The 23,416-nt window shown below is 40.3% G+C and overlaps 1 protein-coding gene across 5 annotated transcripts in view; it reads right to left on the bottom strand.

The window, feature by feature from the left end:
* Positions 1–23,416, bottom strand: part of relch (RAB11 binding and LisH domain, coiled-coil and HEAT repeat containing) — a 49,047-nt gene that overhangs the window by 11,351 nt on the left and 14,280 nt on the right. For 3 of the 5 annotated variants that reach the window (XR_009203279.1, XM_058376009.1, XM_058376008.1), the window contains exons 3-19: positions 23,008–23,079; positions 22,795–22,850; positions 22,545–22,658; positions 21,987–22,178; positions 19,286–19,377; positions 18,740–19,057; positions 17,695–17,770; positions 16,594–16,689; positions 10,912–11,024; positions 9,760–9,850; positions 8,726–8,797; positions 6,748–6,888; positions 5,508–5,672; positions 4,261–4,408; positions 3,885–4,041; positions 1,185–1,308; positions 1,024–1,072 (exon numbers count right to left, since the gene is read on the bottom strand). Coding sequence is in view for 4 of the 5 variants with exons in the window: in XM_058376009.1 (XP_058231992.1) it covers positions 1,024–1,072; positions 1,185–1,308; positions 3,885–4,041; positions 4,261–4,408; positions 5,508–5,672; positions 6,748–6,888; positions 8,726–8,797; positions 9,760–9,850; positions 10,912–11,024; positions 16,594–16,689; positions 17,695–17,770; positions 18,740–19,057; positions 19,286–19,377; positions 21,987–22,178; positions 22,545–22,658; positions 22,795–22,850; positions 23,008–23,079 (2,076 nt within the window). In the remaining variant the exon portion in view is untranslated. The remainder of the gene's footprint in view (positions 1–1,023; positions 1,073–1,184; positions 1,309–3,884; positions 4,042–4,260; positions 4,409–5,507; positions 5,673–6,747; positions 6,889–8,725; positions 8,798–9,759; positions 9,851–10,911; positions 11,025–16,593; positions 16,690–17,694; positions 17,771–18,739; positions 19,058–19,285; positions 19,378–21,986; positions 22,179–22,544; positions 22,659–22,794; positions 22,851–23,007; positions 23,080–23,416) is intronic. The other 2 variants (XM_058376010.1, XM_058376011.1) reach the window with 2 other exon arrangements.

Raw genomic sequence — 23,416 nt, 5'->3', positions numbered from 1 at the left:
ACTTATCTACTTGTTTTTGTTAATGTATTTATTTATTTACTTAAATAGTTACTTTGCTTGTTTATTTATTCATGAATTTAGTAACTTAATTACCTATTTAGTTACTTATTTGTTTGTTTATTTATGTATTTATTTAATCACATCTTTCACATCAAATCACATCAACTTTACTTATTTATTTATTTACTTTATTACTTCATTACGTATAATCAAATATATGCATTATTTAAGTACAAAATAAATATATATTTATTTATTTATTTATTTATTTTAAATCTAATTTATGAGTTAAATCTAAATAATTCTTGCAGGAATTTATTGGTCACTTTTTATAATGGTACATTATTTAATGTGGATTTTTAAGGGAATCCTGAAGAAAAAAATTCTCACAACAAACATTGCTGTTAGTAAATGAAGAAAATTAAATTACAAAAATTAACGATCATAATTATTAGAATATAGTAATATATTAATTAGAACATAGTTTGATCCTTGGGCTTTTCTTTGCACATAAAATAAAAATGTCACCTTCACTGTAATGCTATTTAGACGCTGAATTGATTTTCACTGCATTACCTTATATTTTGTGTTTCATCACATTTTTTATTAAAGAATGTACATAATGAAGTGTGATGTTCACTGATGCAGCGGATTTTAAGTGAAAATTTACGCTTTATCTAAGCAGTGAGTATTTTTCCCAAGCCTGCTGGATGGAATCACATATATTTCACTCCCACTCGAGGATTGTGGAGTAGTATGTTTTTGTTAAAAAAAAAAAAAAAAAAATCCTCAACTGGCTTGTTTTTAGTCACGAATAGAGAAAGCTGATACAGACCTGCGTGGACCAGAACTCAACCACAAGCATGTTTTTAAAAAGCAGAACATTCGAAGACTGGGTGAAAAACCTCACTTACAATCGAATGTAGAAATACAAATTTAACACGGTATAACGGTGCTTGTGTGTGTTCTTTCTCCCGCTGACAGGAAGGGTGTTATTTTTGGGGGAAGTGAACTCTCGCTTACCCACGTTCTCCTCGGATAACCGCAGGATTTCTTGGAACTGAGGCTTCACCTTCGGGATGAGAGACGGAGAATAGAAATCAGACGGCAAGGCGAACTATCACTAGGCCAAAACCGAGCGATAAATCACACAAGATGCTAAATATAGGCCTGCTCTGACCCACCTTGGTGTTGGTAAATGTTTTCCCGAACGTCCTGCACAGCCGCCAGAAGAATCTGGAGAATTCGTGGACGCAGGTGGTGGAGGCCACGTTGATGCGGCCGACGATCTCGATGAGCTGAGGAAGACTGAGGAGAGAGACGGCAGAGAGGGTTACACTCCGAAGAGGACCACACACACACCACCATCCACTGGACACAGGACCACCAATCAAGACCAAATTAAATGAAGTTAGAAATACAAATATTGATTAGACATTGACTGGATCTGATGTATAGTGCGGCGTTTGATAGTTTGGAGTCTGGCACATGATCGAGAGCCAGACTCATACACACGTGAGATATAAACATCCTGACACCTCACAGCTGCCACTAGTGTCCTTAGAGCCAGGGGATTTCTAACAGATTCCCAAAGAATTATTTCATAAAAATATCTTACAAAGTAGAATCTAACACTCATATAAATGTGTCTTCTTCTTCTTCTTCTTTCGGCTTTTCCCTTCCACAGCGAATCATCTCTCCACCTATCCCTATCTTCTGAATCCTCAACACTTGTGTAATTAAACCAATTTATTTGTGTCACTAAACCAAACCATTAAGGCACGGATCTGAACAATACTTATCTTCTTAATTGAATCCGAAACATGGGCAATATAATATTATAATGATTATTATATTATTATAATAATTCCAAGGTTATTATTATGAAGCAAATCTAAACACTTTCAACCTGCTTTTTAGATGACTTTACACGTTTGAAGCTTTTGGTTCTATTAGCCGATACTAAATACAGTAATACCTCGCAGATCCGCGCCTCACGATTCGCAGCTTCACTGATTTCATTGGAACCGAACCTAATTTGCATCCGCGAATTTTTCGCACACCCGCAAAATCCTGCAAAAGTGTTTACGGCTAATTTCGTGGCCATTTATACATTTTCATGCTTTTTATTGCAAAACTGATTAAGAAAAATTTAATTTATTAATTTAGTAATCTAAATATAAAAGTAAAATCAACAAAATATCAATGCAAATAAAATATCAATGTTATTTTAATGATATCGAACGTCGCAGATGTCACGTACGTACAGTACAGCCATTACGACACGCTATTGGCTAAAAGGGTTAGAAGTAGCCAATCACAGAGCATTAACAGTTTTTACCTAGCTGCTGATTGGCTGGTAGCTATGATGCTTTTATTCGTGATGCCGCGGTTCATCTCCCCGCACCTTGTGCTCGGTTCAACACGCGCGTATATTCTGTAAGTGTGAATAAGTGATCTCGGTGATTTTTTCCTCTATTTTTACGTCAAACATTTATTTCTTTTTTAATGGTAATGTATTAAGCTAACTTTTTAATGGAATTAAAGTGTTTGGGAGCATGATTGGGGTCATATTTAGGGTTTAAACTCGCGTCTACATACGAAGCATTTTCGGCATACGAACGAACGGAACGGAACGTAAGGTAAGTTGCACGTACGTCCAGGAGCCGCTCAAAACTTGTCAGCGTCAATCGAAGGCCAAGCGAAGCGAGTTTACAGATTTTACGATATTTGTTTTCAGTCAGTGAAAGCTGTTTCGAAAGATTGAACCCATTACACCAACGTTGCCTTCAGTATGCGTTCAAAAGCTAGGTGATTTTTAGGGCGTTTTTTTGTTGACAGATTGGTGGCGTGGGTGTGGTCTGTTCTATTTTTAGCCCAATCTTGGTGGCAGGACTTCCTGTGAGGACCCTTGACATGGAATGCTTGGCTTGGGTCAGTTCTTTGTAAGCAGCCATACAGTTTCCATACGATTAGTATTGGGAATATTGGTCATATTTTTGGGAGGCTGGAACGGATTATCTGCATTTACATCATTTCTCATGGGCAAATTAATTTCGCAATACTCATTTTCACCTTAAGAACTCGCCTCCAGAACCAATTAAATTCGTATGATGAGCTTTTTCCACTTGCTCTGTAAAATTTTTTTTGCCACACATTTATCTACAGATCAGTAAATCGTACTTAAACCTCATTTTTAAAAAAAAAAATCATCAATAATAAAAAGATGGAAAGGTTATGGAATATATTGTAAGGTTTTGAATAGGAAAGCTGGACAATCCACAAAAATGGGACAAAAATGATAATGTGTGAACTTTAAATAAATAAATTGTAACCGCTGACCCGTGGTCTAAAGAAAAAGAAGAAAAAAAAAACAACACTTCAGAACATGATGTTATAGGAAAATAATCAGCTTTGGGTTAATACGAGTTACTCGGCCACATCTAACCACATTGCTGTTGATTGTTTTCCTGTAACAGAGTTTTATTCAGGACAAATCACAGACCTCTTATTATATATTCTTGAAAACAATGGGTTTATACAGTCCTAATTTTTGCCTTGGATTTTTCCTCCACAGTTCTGTATTTTATTATTCTCCAGTATTGCCAAACCGTGTAACATGAGTTCTGGCAGTAGAGATGGATTGCTACTGCTCATGCCAAATAACACACAGAGTTAATCTGAACTTAAAGAAAAGAAAAAATAAATAAAACAAGAGAATGAACCAGAGAGAGAGAGAGAGAGAGAGAGAGACAGAGACAGAGAGAGAGATTGTTTGCTTTGTCTCGTTCTGTCTCTGTATTTTAAGGGGAAGACATAGTGACATATAGAGAGAGATGTCACTATGTCTGTCTGTGTGTGTGTGTGTGTGTAAGCTGACTCACAGTTGATTGACCACCCAAAGCAGGCTGTCCCACCCCGTGGTACCCTCATGTTGGAGCTGATGCTCATACAGCTGCAGAAGTGCACCCAGCTGCTCCCTACTGCCCACGATGAACGCCACGTCCTGCAACGGAGACGCCGGGCGCGGGAACCGGGTCACTGTAGGGTCACACACACACACACACACACACACCAATAAAAGCTTGGACCATACGAACACCCGACTTAACCGCTGCATGGGAATGACAGGGCACTTTAATAGCACAACAAAACCAAAGCAAAGCAAAGTTAAGTGTGTGAGTGTGTGTGAGTGTGTATGAGTGTGTGTATGTGTGCGTATGTGTGTGTGTGTGTGTGTGTGTGTGTGTGTGTGTTCACCCTCGATGGGAATGACGTCACTCTGGAGTGTGGCTCGGCTGGTGAACGGTGCATTCTGGAGCACTACGCCGAACAGTGGAGGAATTAAAGATTGCAGGGCCGAGAGGAACACGTGCAGCTTATGTTCATCTAAACTGTGTTCACCCTGCTACAGAGAGAGAGAGAGAGAGAGAGAGAAACAGATGGAGATAAACATGTCATATCATGAGAGACAGCAAGAATGAAAGAAAGATGCAGAGAGAGAGAGAGAGACGGAGAGAGAGAGAGAAACAGATGGAGATAAACATATGTCATATCATGACAGCAAGAAAGAAAGAAAGAAAGAAAGAAAGAAAGAAAGAAAGAAAGAAAGAAAGAAAGAAAGAAAGAAAGGAGACAATGATAAAGATGGAGAGAGAGAAAGAGAGAGAGAGAGAGAGAAAGAGAGAGAGAAAGAAAGAAAGAAAGAAAGAAAGAAAGAAAGAAAGAAAGAAAGAAAGAAAGAAAGAAAGAAAGAAAGAAAGAAAGAAAGAAAGAAAGAAAGGAGACAATGATAAAGATGGAGAGAAAGAAAGAAAGAAAGAAAGAAAGAAAGAAAGAAAGAAAGAAAGAAAGAAAGAAAGAAAGAAGACAATGATAAAGATGGAGAGAGAGAGAGAGAGAGAAAGAAAGAAAGAAAGAAAGAAAAAGAAAGAAAGAAAGATGCACAGAGAGAGAGAGCAAAAAAGAAGAAAGAAAGAAAGAAAGAAAGAAAGAAAGAAAGAAAGAAAGAAAGAAAGAAAGAAAGAAAGAAAGAAAGAAAGAAAGAAAGAAAGAAAGAAAGAAAGAAAGAAAGAACAGTAATAAAGATGGAGGGAGAGAGAGAGAGAGAGATACTATGACAGACACACATACATCAGTAAATGAGCTGAGCTTGTTCCAGATCTGCTCTCAGTAAATCAAGAGTAACAGTGGGGTAGTTGGGGTAGTTGGGGTTAAATACCACATGATCCAATTCACCCTTCAGTAAGATGAACTCCATTCATCATAACTGTATTCTGTTCATCATAACTGTATTTCATTCATCATAACTGTATTCTGTTCATCATAACTGTATTCCATTCATCATAACTGTATTCTGTTCATCATAACTGTATTCTATTCATCATAACTGTATTCATCATAACTGTATTCTATTCATCATAACTGTATTCATCATAACTGTATTCTATTCATCATAACTGTATTCATCATAACTGTATTCTATTCATCATAAGGTTGATCAAAACCTGTAGCAGTTTCTCGATGCGGTTGAGCAGTGAGGGGATGAGTTGAGACTGCAGGTTGCCGAGCTCTGTACTCCACGCTGCGAAGGCGGGAATAAACACCTGATGTGTAGCACTGACCACTCTCTCTGACAGGTCACTCAAAGACAGCAGCATCAGCTCGAAACCCTGTTTCACACACACACACACACACACACACACACAATCAGAACCCAAAACACAACACCAAAATACCAATTTGTAAATCTGGCATCAGTAGGAAACACACAGGGATATAGAGAGGAAAGGCAAAGCAACACAGGCATATATAGACAGGAAAACATGGAAACACACAAGGATATAGACATGAAAAAGCAAGGAAACACACAGGGATGTAGACAGAAAAACATGGAAATACACAGGGATATAGACAGGAAAAAGCAAGGAAACACAAAGGTATATACACAGGAAAACAAGGAAACACACAGGGATACAGACAGGAAAATAAGGAAACAGGGATATAGAGAGGAAAACAAAACAAACAAAAAAACAGACAGGGATATACAGTGCTGTGAAAGTTTTTGCCAATTTTTTTTTCTTTGCTTTGCATATTTTGGAGTGTCCTAGTCAAAGCCTGGCCTTAAATCCACTTGAGATGCAGTGGCACGCTTGAAAACCCTCCAATGTGGCCGAATTAAAACAATTCTGTATAGAAGAGCCAGCCAAAATTCCTCCACAGCCACGTGAAAGACTCATTGCCAGTTATCGCAGACGCCTGACTGCAGTTTAGGGGGTAATTACTTTTTCCACAAAGGGCCAGGTAGGTCAGCTTTTTCCCCTTAATAAACAAATCATCATTTAGAAACCGCATTTTGTATTTACTCGGGTTATCTTTGTGTAAGATCAAAATTTGATCGATGACCTCAATCATTTAACTGTGACAAATATGCAAAATAAATTAAAAAGGAGTATGAGCACTGTATGCAGGAAAAGCAAGGAAACACACAGGGATGTACACTGAGAAGCAGAGAAACGCACAGAAACTCAGGACAACACTCAGCTATAGACACAAGGACCCACAAGGACCCACGAAAACACAAGGACACACAACGAGACTTCCTCGCACAGCGAGGAACGCAGAAATTTCAGGGAACTCATGGAAGTAAACAGTGATCCAGCCATGAATAGTAATGAATACGTACACAAAGAAACACAAGGACACACATCAAAACAGAAGATAACACACAGGGATACACACACACACCTGGGTGTATTTATCTGGGTCATCAATGTAGCCCATGATGACACCCAGACTCTTGACGACGGCCTCTCGCACCATATCGGCCTTGTCCTCCGCCAACATCTGCTGCAGCATGGAGAGGACCAGAGAGCTGCGGATCTCCTTCTACAAACACACACACACACACACACAGTGTGGTTTAAGGAAAAGACACAACATGTTATAATTAGAACTGCAGAGTCTTCTCTGTATCAACACTTTCACAATCACAAAGCTAGACACACAAATACGTAACGTAATTACACGCTACGAGCCCTTTTCTTACTAATGTGGCATCGCCCCCACTTACAGAGCCGTGCCAACACTTGGACTTTAGTTTAAAACTAATTCTCAGACTCACAGGAGGGTGTATAATTCCTGGGGCCAAACCTCAGAAGAAAAGAAGAAAAGAAAAAAGAAAAAAAGAAAAATAAAAAAAAATTAAATAAATAAAAAATAAATAAAAAAAAGCAAATCATATTAAATAAATAAATATTTGAGTTAAAATTTAAAATAATCCTTTTAATTTACTTATAATTTTTATTAATTAATAATTTAAATAAAAATCGTTTTTTAACACTACTATATACTATTCCATACTATATAGAGTTTTAGTTTTTTTTTTTATTTTACATTTTGTGAAGCTGCTATTAGCTCAGAAATTTAAAAACACAATCAATCAATCAATATATATATTATATTATATTATATTATATTATATTATATTATATTATATTATATTATATTATATTATATATTATATTATATTATATTATATTATATTATATTATATTATATTATATTATATTATATTATATAATCAGAGTTTCTTTTTTTCTACTTAAAACATTTGCTCATTTTCTTGTTTTACTTGCATGCTGGATTGACAGAAACTCTCAGGACGTAGACAAGCCGTAAAGCAGTAGTCCAGCCTAATTCTGACTGTAATAATATGGAACTTGATAGTACACTATTATTAAGCAATTTTGCAATTTATTCAGCACAAACTTGGACATTTAGTCATACCAGTTATATTAGACACATATGGTTAAAACAAACAACAAAAAAAAAGTAAGTTCCTGGAATCGGACGAGTTTCCGAGCCATTTTCTCGACTTGGGCCAAAGTTGTGTTTGGGAACAAAGGACATCTAGATGATGCCAAGTCAGCTGCCACAAACTAATCAAAATCCACTGTGATCTGTCAGGGAGGCATTCGAGAAGCTTCTAGAGATTTGGGAAAGTCTGAGCTTTGGAAAGGATTTCACAGAAATGAGGTGATGGTGCATGTTATCAGAAATGGTTGCAAAATTGTTCACGGTTTTATTCATTAAAAGCTTTTCCATCACTACTGGTTTAACCTTAACCTACACCCAGTTATTTTTCAGTGATGGATGTGGTTTAAATACTGTGATGTATAGAAATAACATTTCACTGCAACCATCCTGATCAACTGGGACCTAGAACATGTTTTTCCTAACTTTTAAAGAAGCTAAAAATTACGTTACCCACAATGCTATTTGTCCTCACTTCATGTTTTCATTTCGAAAAAGTGCGATGCAGCGGCACTTTAGTCCCGCTCTCTCATCTCTTCATATGAGCTGGCGCTAATAACAGCGTCAACAGCATCAGTCACCTCGGACATCACTAAAAGCGATACCTGACTGCTGTAGCTGAACTTTTTCTCCTATTAAATTTTATTGAAATGTGCTTGTAATGTAACGTGGTCCGACAAAAAAAATACAGCGCCAAACAAAATGGTAGCGTCAGAATCGTTAAATACATCATAAAAATAAATCTGGATAAAACTAGTGAGAACTCCTGCTGTTTTATAAAAATTAGTGCAAATTAAAAAACGATTTGTCGTTGTTGATCAAGGCATGTGTGTTAATATTTTTGTGAAAGTATTCGCTGATCGTTTAAAATTCCAGAAGTCGTCTCGCCAGTCAGACGAATAAATCTTACCGGGAGATAGGGGGCAAGCGCTCCACAAGACTCCGCCACCAGCAGCCTTCTCTCTGGGTACTTGTGGTTTATCTGAACCATACACACACGTACACACAAAACCAGCCAAGTCAAAGAAGACACAACATGATAGAGTGAGTCCATGGCCTGACCACATGCTTGCTTTTCCCTCCATTGTGTTTACCAGCCCCCCCCCCCTTCCCCTCCCTCCCTCACAAGACCGATCGCCTTATTGCCAAAGCCAGAACAGTCCAGAAAAGGACTGTTTTGTGGTGTAGCTAAGATAAACAGGTGTACACTTACAATTAAATTAAACTACAAGGGCGTTCCGGGTTAAGCAACAAACACTCTGAGGGCGTGAGTATGGCTATGACTATCGCACAGGCTTTGATGAGCAACCGGGATATTACACATCTGTAACGAGTGTCTGTTTTCCTCAAAAGTTATGAGAATCAAATGTGAGAGGAAGAAAACAACTTGTGAGGTCTGTTTGTCTGATCGTCGTGTGGGAACACAGTATTTTCGCTTTGTTTTAGAAATGATCAAAATGTCATGGTGATAGATTTCCAATTACGTTTGGCTTTAGATTTCGGATTAAGTTCGGCTAAAGGGTTATAAACGTATCTTGACTTGCGTTTCAACCTCAATTACGACAAAGATTTCAAATTGAGAACTGAATAAACTGCTTAGGATTTAGCTTTTTGTTCTGTCTATATAATAGTCATCGCACTGTAATAAAAAAATATGAACCTCCACATGTTCAGCTGGCAGGGTATATTACTTGAAATGAATAACAACTCGTCTCCACAGCGCAGTGGAGTTGGTGGCAAAATGGATGCTCGTACCCTGAAATTAAAGCGGACGTTCAGAACTGACAGGTTTAGTTTCAGGGAGGTTTAATTAAAGGGTTGATTGTTGTATTCAAAATGCTATGCTGAAGAGCGGAGCCAAATTTATCACTTACATACTGCTGTGTGTGTGTGTGTGTGCTGGTATATCTCGTGTATGTGTGGCTTAGGGGTGAAAGAGCCGACCTGTTCCCAGCACTGTGGTAAAAGTTCCACCTCCACCCGCGTTGGGCCCACATGCCGGGCAAAAGCCACACAGCCCATAAGGATCATTTGTCTGAAGGAGGCAAAGAAACAATGGAGGAGTGTTAGCGGCAACCACAGCAGCAATGAAAGTTATGTTAAGAACAGCACTTTATACCGAGTGTACTTTGGTGTTTCCTACATTGCACTGAAGCTCTGAAACAGTCCGTCGACTCTTTAACGGTGAACGGAGAGCTTGATCTGGAACATTATGAGTAATGTGTGGGGTGTTGTCTGGAGCTGGGAAATACTGGGAAGTGAGGTGCTTACTCACGTTATTTATTTATTTTTACTATGCCATTTTATTTACTCAGTTTGCCTCAGGTACCGTAATGTTCCAGGAGTAAAAAATACCCTATAAAGTTTACCTACAGTAAATGTTGGACCTACCTGAAGAAAGCAAACCTTTCACACATCTCAGCTCACTAATGATTACCACTTAGACCAAAGATCAAGCATAAAGAGGCAGAATTTAGCTTAAATGCTGCCCCAGCTCCCAGATATTCACCATACCATCAAGTCCAGACCCTTTTTATTGCCATGATGTCTAAAATATGCTACATTTACCACAGACGAAAATTTCAGATCGCTTCTACAGATTGAGAAAAAGAAGAGAAAACGGGAAAGAAAGAAGTAGAAGCGTTTGTTGCTCATGAGCCTGAGAGAAGAACGCCCCTAGCGTGAAGCACGGTGGTGGTAGCATGATGTTGTAGGGATGCTTTTCATCAGCAGGGACTGAGAAAGTGGTCAGGGTTGAGAGTAGGATAAATGGAGACAAATACATGGCAATTGTAAAAAGAAATCCAGTTCCAGTGTGCTAGAGACTTGAGCCTGGGTCAGAGGTTCAAATATCTAGAGGACCCTAAGGTACTAAGGCACTGGTTCAGCTGAATATATTACAAAGCCCAGACTTTAGACTGAGAATCTGTAACAAGAACCCGGAATTTTTGTTCACCAATGGTCTCGGTCCAATTTGACAGAGCCTGAGCAATTTTGCCAGGAAGAATGAGCAAAACGATCAGGCTCCAGATGAGTAAAACTGGCCTCGACTCTGTAACTACACCCACACACTCAAACAGAAACACACACACACACCTCTGCTCGTCGTCAGGTCTCTTGATGAGGTTGAAGAGGATGTGCAGTAGCTGGTCTCTCTCTTTGGACTCAGGGTGGAGGCAGGCTGTGCACAGGATGAGCGGAATGAGTTCCTACAACACAAGCAAACACCAATGCAGGTGTGAGATTCAAAGAAATACAACACTCCGGATCACACACCTGTAAACACACTCGCACCTCCAGAGGGAAGCAACAGGACATTCTGGCATACAGGGGTCAAGGATGCGGGGAATAACACATGGCTCGCCTTCAGCACAAAGGAGAAGGTCTGAAAGTGTGCGCTTGGGCGTGTATAGTAAAAATACAGCAATATATCTGTCCTCTGGAGAGCATGGACAAATATTAGTGGAGGTTTTTTGACTGGTTTTTAAATGGTTTCTATTTAAAGCTGCTGGTCATAGTCATAAAAATCCCATCATCATGTCACACACTTGGACTTGCAGCCATGCAGTGGTTACCGGTGACGCATTCAGTCAGTTTTGGGGACGCACTAAGAAGAGAATCTTGAGATTAATCCTTATCAAACAACGCTCGGGTTCACAGCGTACACACCTTTAGGGCTGGGCTGTAAATAAACAAAGCTGATGAAGACACAAAAACAGGAAAGTTAAACAAATCTGCGGTGAGACATCAGGCAGATTGACGCCTTGGCCTGTTTATTTGCACTCCTTCACTTTGGCAGTACATTTTCACCTGCCAAGAGTTCTCTATAACACCCTGTTCCCCCTCCCTCTCTCTCTCTCTCTCTCTCTGGCCTTCTGCATCAGACTCCAGCTATGCTACTTGCATCCCTTTGAACTGAGTTAAAAGTCATGGCGTGTAGCACCTGGAAGAGGAAGGCATGCACGCAGGCCGTTGAGAAACATTTTTTTTGGCACCGATCCACACATTGATGTGCGGAGGTTTTCGGGCAACAGGATTAACTGTATGCTCCGGGCAGACAATAAAATAAAGAGGGAGGGGAAGTGACACTTATCATAAATATGCAAGGATGAACATATGGCTTGACTTAGCTCACTACTAATCTCTATTAGACCTTACAGCACTCTACATGAACACAGTGTCGAGACTAAAGATTTCTAACACACTTAAATCTGTGCCTGTGTGACAGTCTCGGTTAAAAACAAGTCATTCAGAGACTAGATATGTACATACAACATTATGAAAAATACACCGTAAAATATACTGCATTGGACTTTTGAAAACTATTGCTACGTGTGAACCAAGACTAAATATAGGGTGCAAAAATTTCTGCAAATTTAGTACAAGAAAGAAAGGTTTAGGTTTAAAAGCTACCAAGCATATCTATTCGATCTAGTCTAGTGATTGACAGGGGAGACAGTAACACCAACCCATCATCCCACTCCGACAGCCCAAGGATAGCTGCGTCATCATTACGATACAAACTCAATCTCCTGACGACACAAACGGATGCTTCTCACCATTTGGCAGCCTGATTTCATTAAACGTTATAAAACGCTGGGAAAACAAATGACCTCCTGCTAGCAATTATATTCTAGTAGCTATAAATAGCCTGTCCCTCCATAACTCTCTTGAAGATAGTGTTTCTTTTTCACGCCAGCATGTACCATTATTGATTAACGCCACAAACCCTAAACAGATGAGACATCTGTTTTGAACTGGAAGAGACAACAAAATTCATACATCTAGGTCCATTGGCTATTAAAGCTTATGCTCTCTTTCTGATCTAACGTCTTCCCTGGTTGCTTTAGCTAAGCAATACACATAAATGGGACCAGTTGACAGCCCCTGGTATTTAGTACAGTAGAGGATGTAACTACATAATTCTAAAGATAAGCATCGTAAAATAGCAACACAAACCTTGTGTCTAAGATTACAGATGCTTGTTAATCTTGTAAAAACATTGGGTGTATATGTAACTACTACATAGTGCACTAAAATGATAAAAAAGCAACTGAGGATTATGTGACTAAAGATCGTCACCAACAGCTTTATTCGGAACGCCAATCAGCCAATCAAGTGGCAGCAGCACAGTGAATAAAAACATGAAGTCATGAGCTTCGGTTAATGTTAATGTAAGAATGGGAGGGGGAAAAAAGCATCTCAGTGATCTCAGTTACACTGACTGTGGCATGGTTGTTGGAGTCGGATGGGTTTGAGTATTTCAGAAACTGAAAATAGAAATCTCCTGGCATTTTATCACACTGGAGACCAGGAGACTGGTTGCGATAACACACACACAACCACTCTTCAAAACCGTGCTGAAGTCAAAACTGGACAGCTTTACGACCTCCACCAGTCTTCCCAGTCTCGGTTTGGCTGATTACCGTTTGCATAACTGCATGGAGAAGCTGGATGTACAAGCATTCCTAATAAAGTGCATGTTACATGACTGAGCAGATATCTGGGAATAGCTAGCGTAATACTAACTGTCAGAGCAAAAACAGGCCAAATCCACCAGACAGGGATGAGAAATTATCATTTGATAAATGTGACTAGTACCGTGTCTGCAAAATCAAAGCATTTCCAAAGAAAATGCAGAGTTAAACAGTAATGCAAAGAATTTCTGGAATATCGAATGACTCAATTGAGCCAACAACAAAGACCAGACCATGCAGCTGGGATTATCACGACAGGATGCTTTACACAGACATTACACATATTACTCACTGACACCTAATTCTGTCCTTTCTGTATGCACCAGTCAAGAACGGTTATTAATTTATTACTAATATGAGCATTGTTGTACTCTTCAGCTATAGCCATTTCAGACATCTAAAAGACCGGGCATAGACCGGACATACCGGCTACTTCCGGGTTGTCGCCACTGCTCAAGAACCCAAACGTATACGATGATTTTTTCCTACTTGTGCTTCATCTGATGAAGGGATTGAGTCAAGAAAAATATGGACAATGTCATGGCGAACAACTGAATAATGTGGGGCAAATCTTTTTTTGACAGATAATTAGAGAAGGATCACATAAATCAACATAAGATTCCTAAGAAACTTGTAAATGATCCTCAGAAACACCGTCACTAGGAGTTGAAACAGGAAATTGCTGAGCACAGAAAGGAAGATGACTCCTAAAATATTAAGCCTGAAGTCTTTATTTTAACTCAAGTCTCTTTCTGTGATTACTGGAACATGCCGTACGACACTCAGTGGGAAAATATATTCTATGAAAGGTGATACCTTCCAATCGAGCATGTACATTTCTGTAACAATTAATCGTGAAACATTGACGGCCAGAGCTATGAGTGGGTGAACTATGGGTTCCAAACAATACAGTCATTTATATTAATAAAACAGACTGAAAACTTGATAGCGTCCAGGCTTTCTCTCAGCATCAAGCAACAACCAATATGGCGTCATGATGTCACCGCTCCAGCCAATGGGAGCAGCGGATGTCTATGGCTACGGATGCCTTTTAGATGTCTATGGTTACAGCATCAGCTACACCACCAGACACCATCCACAGTCCTTGGTATAAAAAGGACTATTATATACACACGTACATTTTTTACGCTTCCTTGTGTTGACTGAAATATATACATCATCATGGCAATTTTAATTAAACAATATGTTCTGTTTTGCCGGGTGTTCAGAATTTCAATTCATATGCTTCATAGTTGCACTCCCTGCTCACTTTTGTTTACAACGTGCTAATCAGTAACTAGTAAATGTTCACAGTCATTATCTCTACAATAACGTGGGCTTCGGAATTAAAAACCTGTAACTGCAGCAGAGCAGACAGGTGTGCAGCTAACACTTAATAGCCCATTGTTCTGTAGTGGGTGCCATATCACAGAGCTCGAGGGCGTGTGTGTGTGTGTGTGTTAGGAGTAAGAGCAGTTAAGAACTGACTATTAGATACAGAGAACGGACAGTTGAGATTAACAGACAAAGCTCAAAGTCCACTGAATGAGGGCAGGAATGAGGAAATTTCTATGTCCCACTCCTGCCCGTGTTGTTTGCTTCCACTTGGCTGAGAGAACACCACTATGCAAAGCAGAGGCTCAAGAGGCAGAGATGGCACATAACCAACAGGTGCGACAAACATCGTGTGCGTGTGTGTGTGTGTGTGACTCTGACTCTGTGAGACTCTGTGTGCACATATGCATGAGCAGATGTTTTGTGAGTGTCCTCTAAAGGATTTAACTATGCAGAAGATAAAGGAGGAATGAACGTGAGCGAATGAAAGACTATCATGAATAAGGATCTGTGAGTGATGCTTTAATGGAGTACACAAAATATGGTACTACAAAAATATACAAACCACCACAACATATAACAATGAAACATTCAAAGCCAATAACAATAGCCATACCTTCTATACTAAGATTCTGCAGCTTCACTAGAACTCTTAGGCACAGAGGCCACACCTCTTTGAGATTGGAGCAGAGACCACTCCACTTTCATCAAGACTGATGCAGAGGCCACACCTCCCTTACTTTGATTAACACAGAAGCCACACCGTCTTCACCAAATTGGTGCAGAGACCACACCTCCTTTACTTAGACTAACACAGAAGCCACACCTCCTTCACCGAGACTGATGCAGAGGCCATACATCCTTAACCGAAACTGATGCAGAGGCCACACCTCCTTTACCTGGGCAAACACAGAGACCAGACCTCTTTCATTAGGACTCTTATGTCCAGAAGCCACACCTCCTTCACTGAAATTGGCATCGAGGCAAAACGTTCCTTCACTGAAATTGACCTAGAGTCCACACCTCCTTCCACGAAAATGGTGCAGAGACCATAATTTCATTCACGAAGGCTGATGCAGAGGCCACACCTCCTTCACCGAGACTGATGCAGAGGCCACACCTCCTTTACTTAACCTAACACAGAAGCCACACCTCCTTCACTGAAATTGGTGCAACCAACACCTTCTTCACAGAGACTGATTAAGAGGCCACACCTCATTTACTTGGGCTGACACAGAGACCATACCTCATTCACTAGGACTCTTATGTCCAGAAGCCACACCTCCTTCACTGACATCGAGGCCAAACTTCCTTCACAGAAACTGACCCACAGTCCACCTCCTTTAACTGGACTGCTACAGAGACCACACCTACATCACAAAGGCCATGTCTCCTTAACTGGGACTACAGGTATAGAGGACACACCTCTTTTGATTTGACTTACAGGTCAAAGTGACCACCCTTGCTTCACCAGGACTAATAGGCCACACCTCCTTTTAAGGACAAAAATGTCTTTGGGTAACATAAAACGTGACAAATAACTGACACATATTTTGACCATTCTGCAGCCAGAGACAAACAAAAGCAACTCAGTGGTTTCACAAACACACACTCACTCACAGACACACACACAGGGAACAAAGGAAGACTGGCATAGCAGCGTGCATATGTGTTCCACTCACCTGACACAGATGCACAACCATTCTCTAATGCAGCAGAGAGGCATGCACCAAAGCAGGAGAATTAATGAGCAAATGCAAAAAAAAGTGAATAAAAAACCAAGGCAGAAGTGGAAGACAGGGGACAAGAGATGTGAATTAGTGGAAGAAAATGAACACACAGTCCAGTCAGTGCCGAATTCTAACTGAAGACAGCAAAAAAAATAAAAATAAACAGCAGCATGTGTGTCGGCCATGAAAGAGAGAAGTGTGTATGTGTGTGTGTGTGTGTGTGTGTATATATACACCTCGCGCTTGGCAAGCAGGACATTGGGGACAATGTGAGGCAGACAGCGACCCAGCATCAGCATCACGCTCTCCTCACTGTCAGCGATACGCGACACCTGATAAAGCAACACAGTGTTAACACACACACCCACAGTACAAATCAGATTAAACTTTGTGTTATATTTTTAAACAAATTCCTCATTCTAATATTTTATCATTTTAGCAACTCGTGTAATTGTTGATCTGGTGAAGCTGTCTATATGGAAACATTCATTTATTTATTTTTAATTCATGGAAGGAGTCTCCAGTATCAGTATTCCACCACAAGAAATTCTTCTTCAGGACAGAAGGCTTCGAGTTCACTTGTTTATTTTTTAATTCCTCAGACACACGAGTGAACATTTGCCTGTAGCCCGATATGACGTAAATGATGACAGGAACTAGCACAGACATTCCACAACACTGAACGTAACCAGGAATAACGCAATCATCTTACGTGTGAAGTAAAAAAAATAAAAATTAAAAATAAATTCATATGAAAGTTCAATTTCGATAACATCTAAAGCTACTGAACAGAAGTTTTGTTTTTAACCAACTATGCAAACGAACTTAAAGTATAAGATGTCATACAGATTAAGGGCTTTTCCCAGGCGCTGACAACCGTTCAGGTTTCTTTCGTTTTGTATAAGAGCTGAGCAGGTAAAAGTGACGCAAGTGGAGCAGGAGGTGGTGTGGAAAGCTCAAGGCTGAGACATGTATGTGCCTGACTGCTTCCAAGTGTTTAACCTTAGTAAAACAGCCAAGCTACATAACGCTAGCCAACCTAGCTTCAATCTACATTAACAATCTGAGCAGTTAGCATTTAACGTAGTTTTTTTTTTTTTTAAATGTCAGATAATAATTATAAACCTCATCACAGGAATCTGTTCACAAGACTGCTATCTGAGAATGCTAAATGCTATCAGTGAGCCCTCATGCATTCCTGTTAACAAATGCTGAACCTTGTGTATGCGTGTCTGCATGAATGCCCAATAACAGCAGTGTCAGGTGGTCCTTTGAGAAGAACTGCTCTGTGCATGGAGGTGTGGAGGTGTGGTTGCATGTAATTGGAGCGTGCTCACCTCAGAGCCAAGCCTGCTGTCAGCAGACATTCGACAGAAGGACAAAAGTGCTTGGTGGAAGGCCGGAGACAGCTTTCTGCAAAGGATACACAAAAGCATGCTTTTACAGGCTTCCTCAGGGTTCGGTTACGTTCTCCGGCTGTGTGCTAATTGCTCCCTAGCCACTACAGAGCCAGCACCCAGCATGTAATGCTGAGTGGATGTGGATGTGGATGTGTGACCGAGAATCTCCACGTACTGGGCATTGGAATATGAATCTGATTCGCTTAGGGCAGTGGTGACACCTAGTGGACAAAATGAGGAACAGACTGAAATCACAGTAGAAAGCTCCAAAATAAAACTCTAGAACAGAGACTAGTTAAGGAAAATAATGAAAAGAATGTTGTTCTTTTGGATGCTCCCTGATTGATTTTTGGCACAGGTTTTACTTCAGATCCCCGTCCTGACGTAAAATGGGAGCATTTTTAACCGGGCTTGGACCCCCACAGAGAGTTAACCCCTCAGCAGCTGGGTTGGTTTCCTTGCCGGGGAATTGAACCCAGGCCAAGGCAGTGACAGAGTCATGTCTTGTTCAGTAATACACCCATCCATTTTCTATACCCGCTTTATTGCTAATTAGGGTCACATGGGAGCCTATCCCAGCACACATTGGGCGAAAGGCAGTGGTACACCCCGGACAGGTCACCAGTCGATCACAGGGCCTCAGTAATACATAAAACATTGTAATTGTTGGAAAACTTCAGGACATTCTGTAATTTAACAAAACAGAAAACTTCAGAGAAACGGTCCAACATGAGGCTCTGCTGTTGTTCATTTTCCTATAACATCATGTCTTGTTGCGATTTAGTCTTTATATTAGACATCATAATCATAAAACTGCACTAGATCCATAGTGTTTGCTTTCTGATGAAAAATTTCAGACCATTCTTTTTCTACTAGTGCAAAAATTACCATTAAAATCAAATCAAAAGTGAAGAGGGTGTGTTGTAATCAGGTGATACAGAATATAATATATGAACATAATAAAATCGTATATTTGTGTCACCTGTTTGGTTGGTCAAACTGTACAGGGCCTTTGCTGTGCTGGTCAGGGCTTTTAAGCTTGCTGTGGTTGGGTGTAGATGAAGAGGAATTCTCAGCAGCAGTGGCAGTAGTGGTAATTGTGGTGGCGCTGGTGTTAGTGGTAGTGTTAGTACTTGATTTGGAGTCTGGATTAGCCTCGAGCTCCGCTACTCCCCGTATGTCCAGATACTGGCCGTTATCCAGTAGACCTTGCTCATGCTGCAGCCGTGACTCTGACTCACCGCGTTCCACCAGGGCTGCTGGAGGGGCCGCCATGTTCCTCTGCAGACCCTGGATTTCACTAAGAACCGCCAAATTAAATAAAGTAAATCATTTCTGGGGCATAATTATCTTGCAGGACACTCAATCAGTCAGAGTACTGCGTGTTGTTGCAATAATTAGATGCAGTAATAACCACAGGACTTGGGATGATTTATCTAGGCTTGCGTGGGAGAGAAATGGGAAAGCAATGGGGGTTTTATTTTCCATTCTATAAAACTTCATGACATTCATGTTTTTCATCACTTACTTTTGTAATTTTTTTATTTGCTCTGCTAGACTCTGTTTCTCACTGTTTAGGAGGCTGATCTGGTACTCCAGCTCCTGCACTACGTCTGTCTGCTGTGAAAGAGGGAGAGAGAAAGAGAGAGACAGAGAGAGAGAGGGAAAGAGAGAGAGATTAGACAGCAAGGCTCAGGAGCCCTTAATCGGTGAAATAAATTTCATGGATCCCTTTAGTACAACTTTATTCTATGACTGAAATATTATTTTAGCCTCAGGACATTTTTTTTTTTCCATTCCTGATCTTTCCATAGACCCTTCCAGCTCACATTAGGTTCCAAGCTGCTAAGTTTTTGAGTGACTGTTTGTATTAAAGCTCTTCTCGAGTAATACTAGCAGAACGCGTGTCTGTACGGGTTTTAATTCAGTAAGAGCAATGCCACGTAAGCTGACTCCGCAACCTGTACGAGGCATTCATTAATATACTATAAAAACAAGTCACAGGAGTTCATGAGCATTTTTGTCCTGTGCTGTCTTGTGAAAAATAGACAATCTCTGATGAACAAAAAACGCAGTCTGAGAGCGTATTTAGTTTATACAACGAACACCGGCTCTGCAGAAACGTATTCCATGAATCAAACTAACCAATCATCAGTCATTCTCCGACCGTACCCACAAAGCTCTCAGCTAATCAACACCTGCCTTGAACAATATTATTATACTCCCAGGTCATTAACATAAATGTAAAAAGGATTGGTCAAATTGTCAGGAACTGACAGGAAGCTAAAATTCAGCTTGGATAAAACAGATGTACTGCATAGAAATAGCCTTTATTTGTCACATATACATTACTGCAAAGTGAAATTCTTTCTTCACACATGCCATCCTTAGAGCTTGGGGTCAGAGCGCAGGGTCAGCCATGATACAGCTCCCCTGGAGCAGAGAGGGTTAAGGACCTTGCTGAAGGGCCCAACAGTGGCAATTTGGCGGTGCTGGGGCTTGAACCCCCTGGGGTCAACGATCCCAGAGCCTTAACCACTTGAGCCACCACTGACCCTAATATACATATGTATAAGTTTTTTGTTTGAATAGTACAATGTGAACTCGAATTCACAAATAAACACAAAGACAATTATTTTTTAAGATTAATTCCATTTAAGGCAATAAGGTCTGCGTAGTCCTAGCTGCTAAAATGATTTCCATTCAGATCCATTCTCAGTATCACTTTTGTAATTGTAGGCTGTTCACAATTATTTCCACCTGAATTATACTAAATATTCAGTAGACATTATTATAAATAGAATACCATGAGGATAAAAATATATCATATCATCACTGTGCTGTCGAAATATAGTTTAACAGGTGAAATGTGATTTAAAGGGTCCAGCTCATCGTTCTCACCCACGTAATTCATTTCACAATAAATCTAGTACACGCTGAGGCACTAAAAACAGGAAACAAAACTAAACATTTACAGCATTTGGGAAACGCCCTTATCCGGAGCCACCTACATTTCAATCTCATTGCAATTAAGGGTTAAGGGCCTTGCTCAAGGGCCCAGCAATGGCAGCTTGGTGGACCTGAGATTCAAACTCACAACCTTCTGATCAGTAGTCTAACACCATAACCAAAGCCGATAACTGTATCCACTGTTAGGCTGAAAAACTGGCTAATGAAGACTACATATTAGGTCATGGCCTATTTATTCACCATTTTACAATACTTTGTTACATATTAACATCTCACTGACCTTCCAGAGAAAGAAACAGCTGATGTTTTTACCAAAAGAGATTTCAAACCATGGGTCTCTTTTATCAAGCTGGATACAAAATCATTTATTCGGAAATCATTCAAAGGAGCATTTACGCAAGAAATGTGGTGCTTATGGAAATCCAGAAATCTCTAAAAACAACAAGAGTGTGTGTTATTTCATGTCCAGATAATGAGGAGCATCACCTCACACTTTTAAAAGCTGCAAATGAACCACGTCAGGCTACAACTGACTCTAAACTGGTTGATCACCAGAACAGTTGGGCAGTCATGTGGTGTACACGAGATGATTCAATTCTGCTGGAACGTAATCCTGTTTGCTCAACATTCGCAGAAGACGACATAGGTTTATTTATCAGAGAGTGATTAGCTTCCTTCTGCTGTCCTGCTCACTAGTGAAAAATACTGAAATATGTTTCAGTACATAAACTAACCAGAGCTAATACAGTGGAACCTCGGCATAGGAATTTCATTCGTTCTGGAGGCGAAAATCTATATTGTGAAATTAATTTGCCCATAAGAAATAATACAAATCCAGATAATCTGTTCCGGCCATCCAAACATATGACCGATACGAAGAGTATGTAAACTGTATGGCTGCTTACAAAGAACTGACCTAAGCCAAGCATTCCATGTCAAGGGTCCTCACAGGAAGTCGTGCCACCAAGCTTGGGCTAAAAATAGAACAGACCACACCCACGCCACCAATCTGTCAAGCCCCAAAATCACCTAGCTATTGAACGCATACCGAAGGCAACGTTGGTATCGCGGGTTGACTCTTTCCTTCGCTGACTCAAAAACAATTCGTAAACTCGCTTGGCTTGGCTTCCCAAAATCCCAGGACCACCAATCTGAGGGTATTCACCAAAATGCTATAAATATGTGTGTGATAAATAATAACCAGGTGTCCGGTAACCTTCTTACCCGATTCATAAAACAAATCTAATCCATTAAAGTACCTGTACAGTCTCATTCTTCTGCACAGGCTCCTGGGTAATGTAGTCCATTGTGAGGTCATCAGCGTCCACGCCAACAGCTACGTCTACGGTTTCCCGGTGTGAATGCTGGCTGCTGCCACAGTTTCTGTAGAGCTGCAGCAGGTCAGGAGGTTTGGGAATGTTCAAGCCTACGTCATCCCACAACTCAAAATCCTACGCACCCAACAAACACGAAGACACACAAATCAAGCTATGAAGATGTTATGGAGACTGTAGTGATACTGCGAGACAGTAAACATGACTAAGGGTAAATATTTTTCCAGAATAATAAACCATAGCCAGATACATCATATTATACAGTGGTTTGCATAAGTATTCTGTGTAGTGTTTCCTGAAACTAAAATGATCTCAATTAGGGACTCCCAAAACATCCTACAATACTGAAGTATTGTTTTGAAGCCCCTGAATTAATTCTGGCACCATCGGAAATCACATAATTAGCTTGACTGTGTTGATATGTATGAAATTAGAGTCCCATGCAAGCCCCTGCAGATGCCTAGCTACAACAATAAGCATTACCTGATCGTCATTTTCGTCAGAGAAGGTGATGGATGACAGCTTGTATTCGTTTTTTAATAAATACTCGTTCACTAAAAAATTTAAGGCTCGTTTCTCCAGGGGGCGGATGGGTTCCTAGAGCAGAAAGATATTGGGTAGAGGTTCAGGGGTGTGTGGGTGGGGGTATTTTTAAAGCAAGTAAAAAGCAATAAAATTTGGCTTACAGTTAATCCTTTTAATATTGAAATAAAATAAAAATATAGAGGCTGACCTGAATTTCAGGACTGGATTTGTAGTTTTTGCGCTCTTGGGAAGGGATTTCACACTCTAAGCGTGAAAAAGAGAGAGAGAGAGAGAGACAGACAGACAGACAGACAGAAAGAAAGACAATTGGCATGTGAACGGACACCCTGCCCTCAGGAGCGAGTCAGGCTCCGACAGCAGTAAAGCAGCGAAGTGTGTGAGAAGCTGTAAAGTACGCCACCTGCAGCCTGAGTCAGGTTGTTGCGCAGAGCCTGAATGGTCTCCTTGGCTTTCCGTAGTTCAAACTCCAGAACTGGACCGAGGGGTAGGGGGTTGGGGGTGGGTCACCGCACGCAAACACACACACACACACACACACACACACACACACACAAGCATCCAACCAAGAGAAAGGAACAACCAAAAAGAAAGTATGGCAATGAAAAACAGATGAAATAAAGAAAGAAATTAAATACAAGATTTGTAAGGAAAAAAAAAAACTGAAGTAGAACCGAAACAGGGACATGCACATTATGGATCTAATGAACGCATGCAGCAGAGATTGCTGGGACAGCTGGCGAAATTTCACACGCAGCATTGGGGTTTTACGATTCAGCTATCTGCTGTCTGACCCGGGATTTTTTTTTTCC

This window comes from Hemibagrus wyckioides, linkage group LG23 (assembly GCF_019097595.1).
Source record: "Hemibagrus wyckioides isolate EC202008001 linkage group LG23, SWU_Hwy_1.0, whole genome shotgun sequence".
NCBI classification, from domain to species: Eukaryota; Metazoa; Chordata; class Actinopteri; order Siluriformes; family Bagridae; genus Hemibagrus; species Hemibagrus wyckioides.
This window is presented reverse-complemented; position numbering and strand designations above follow the sequence as displayed.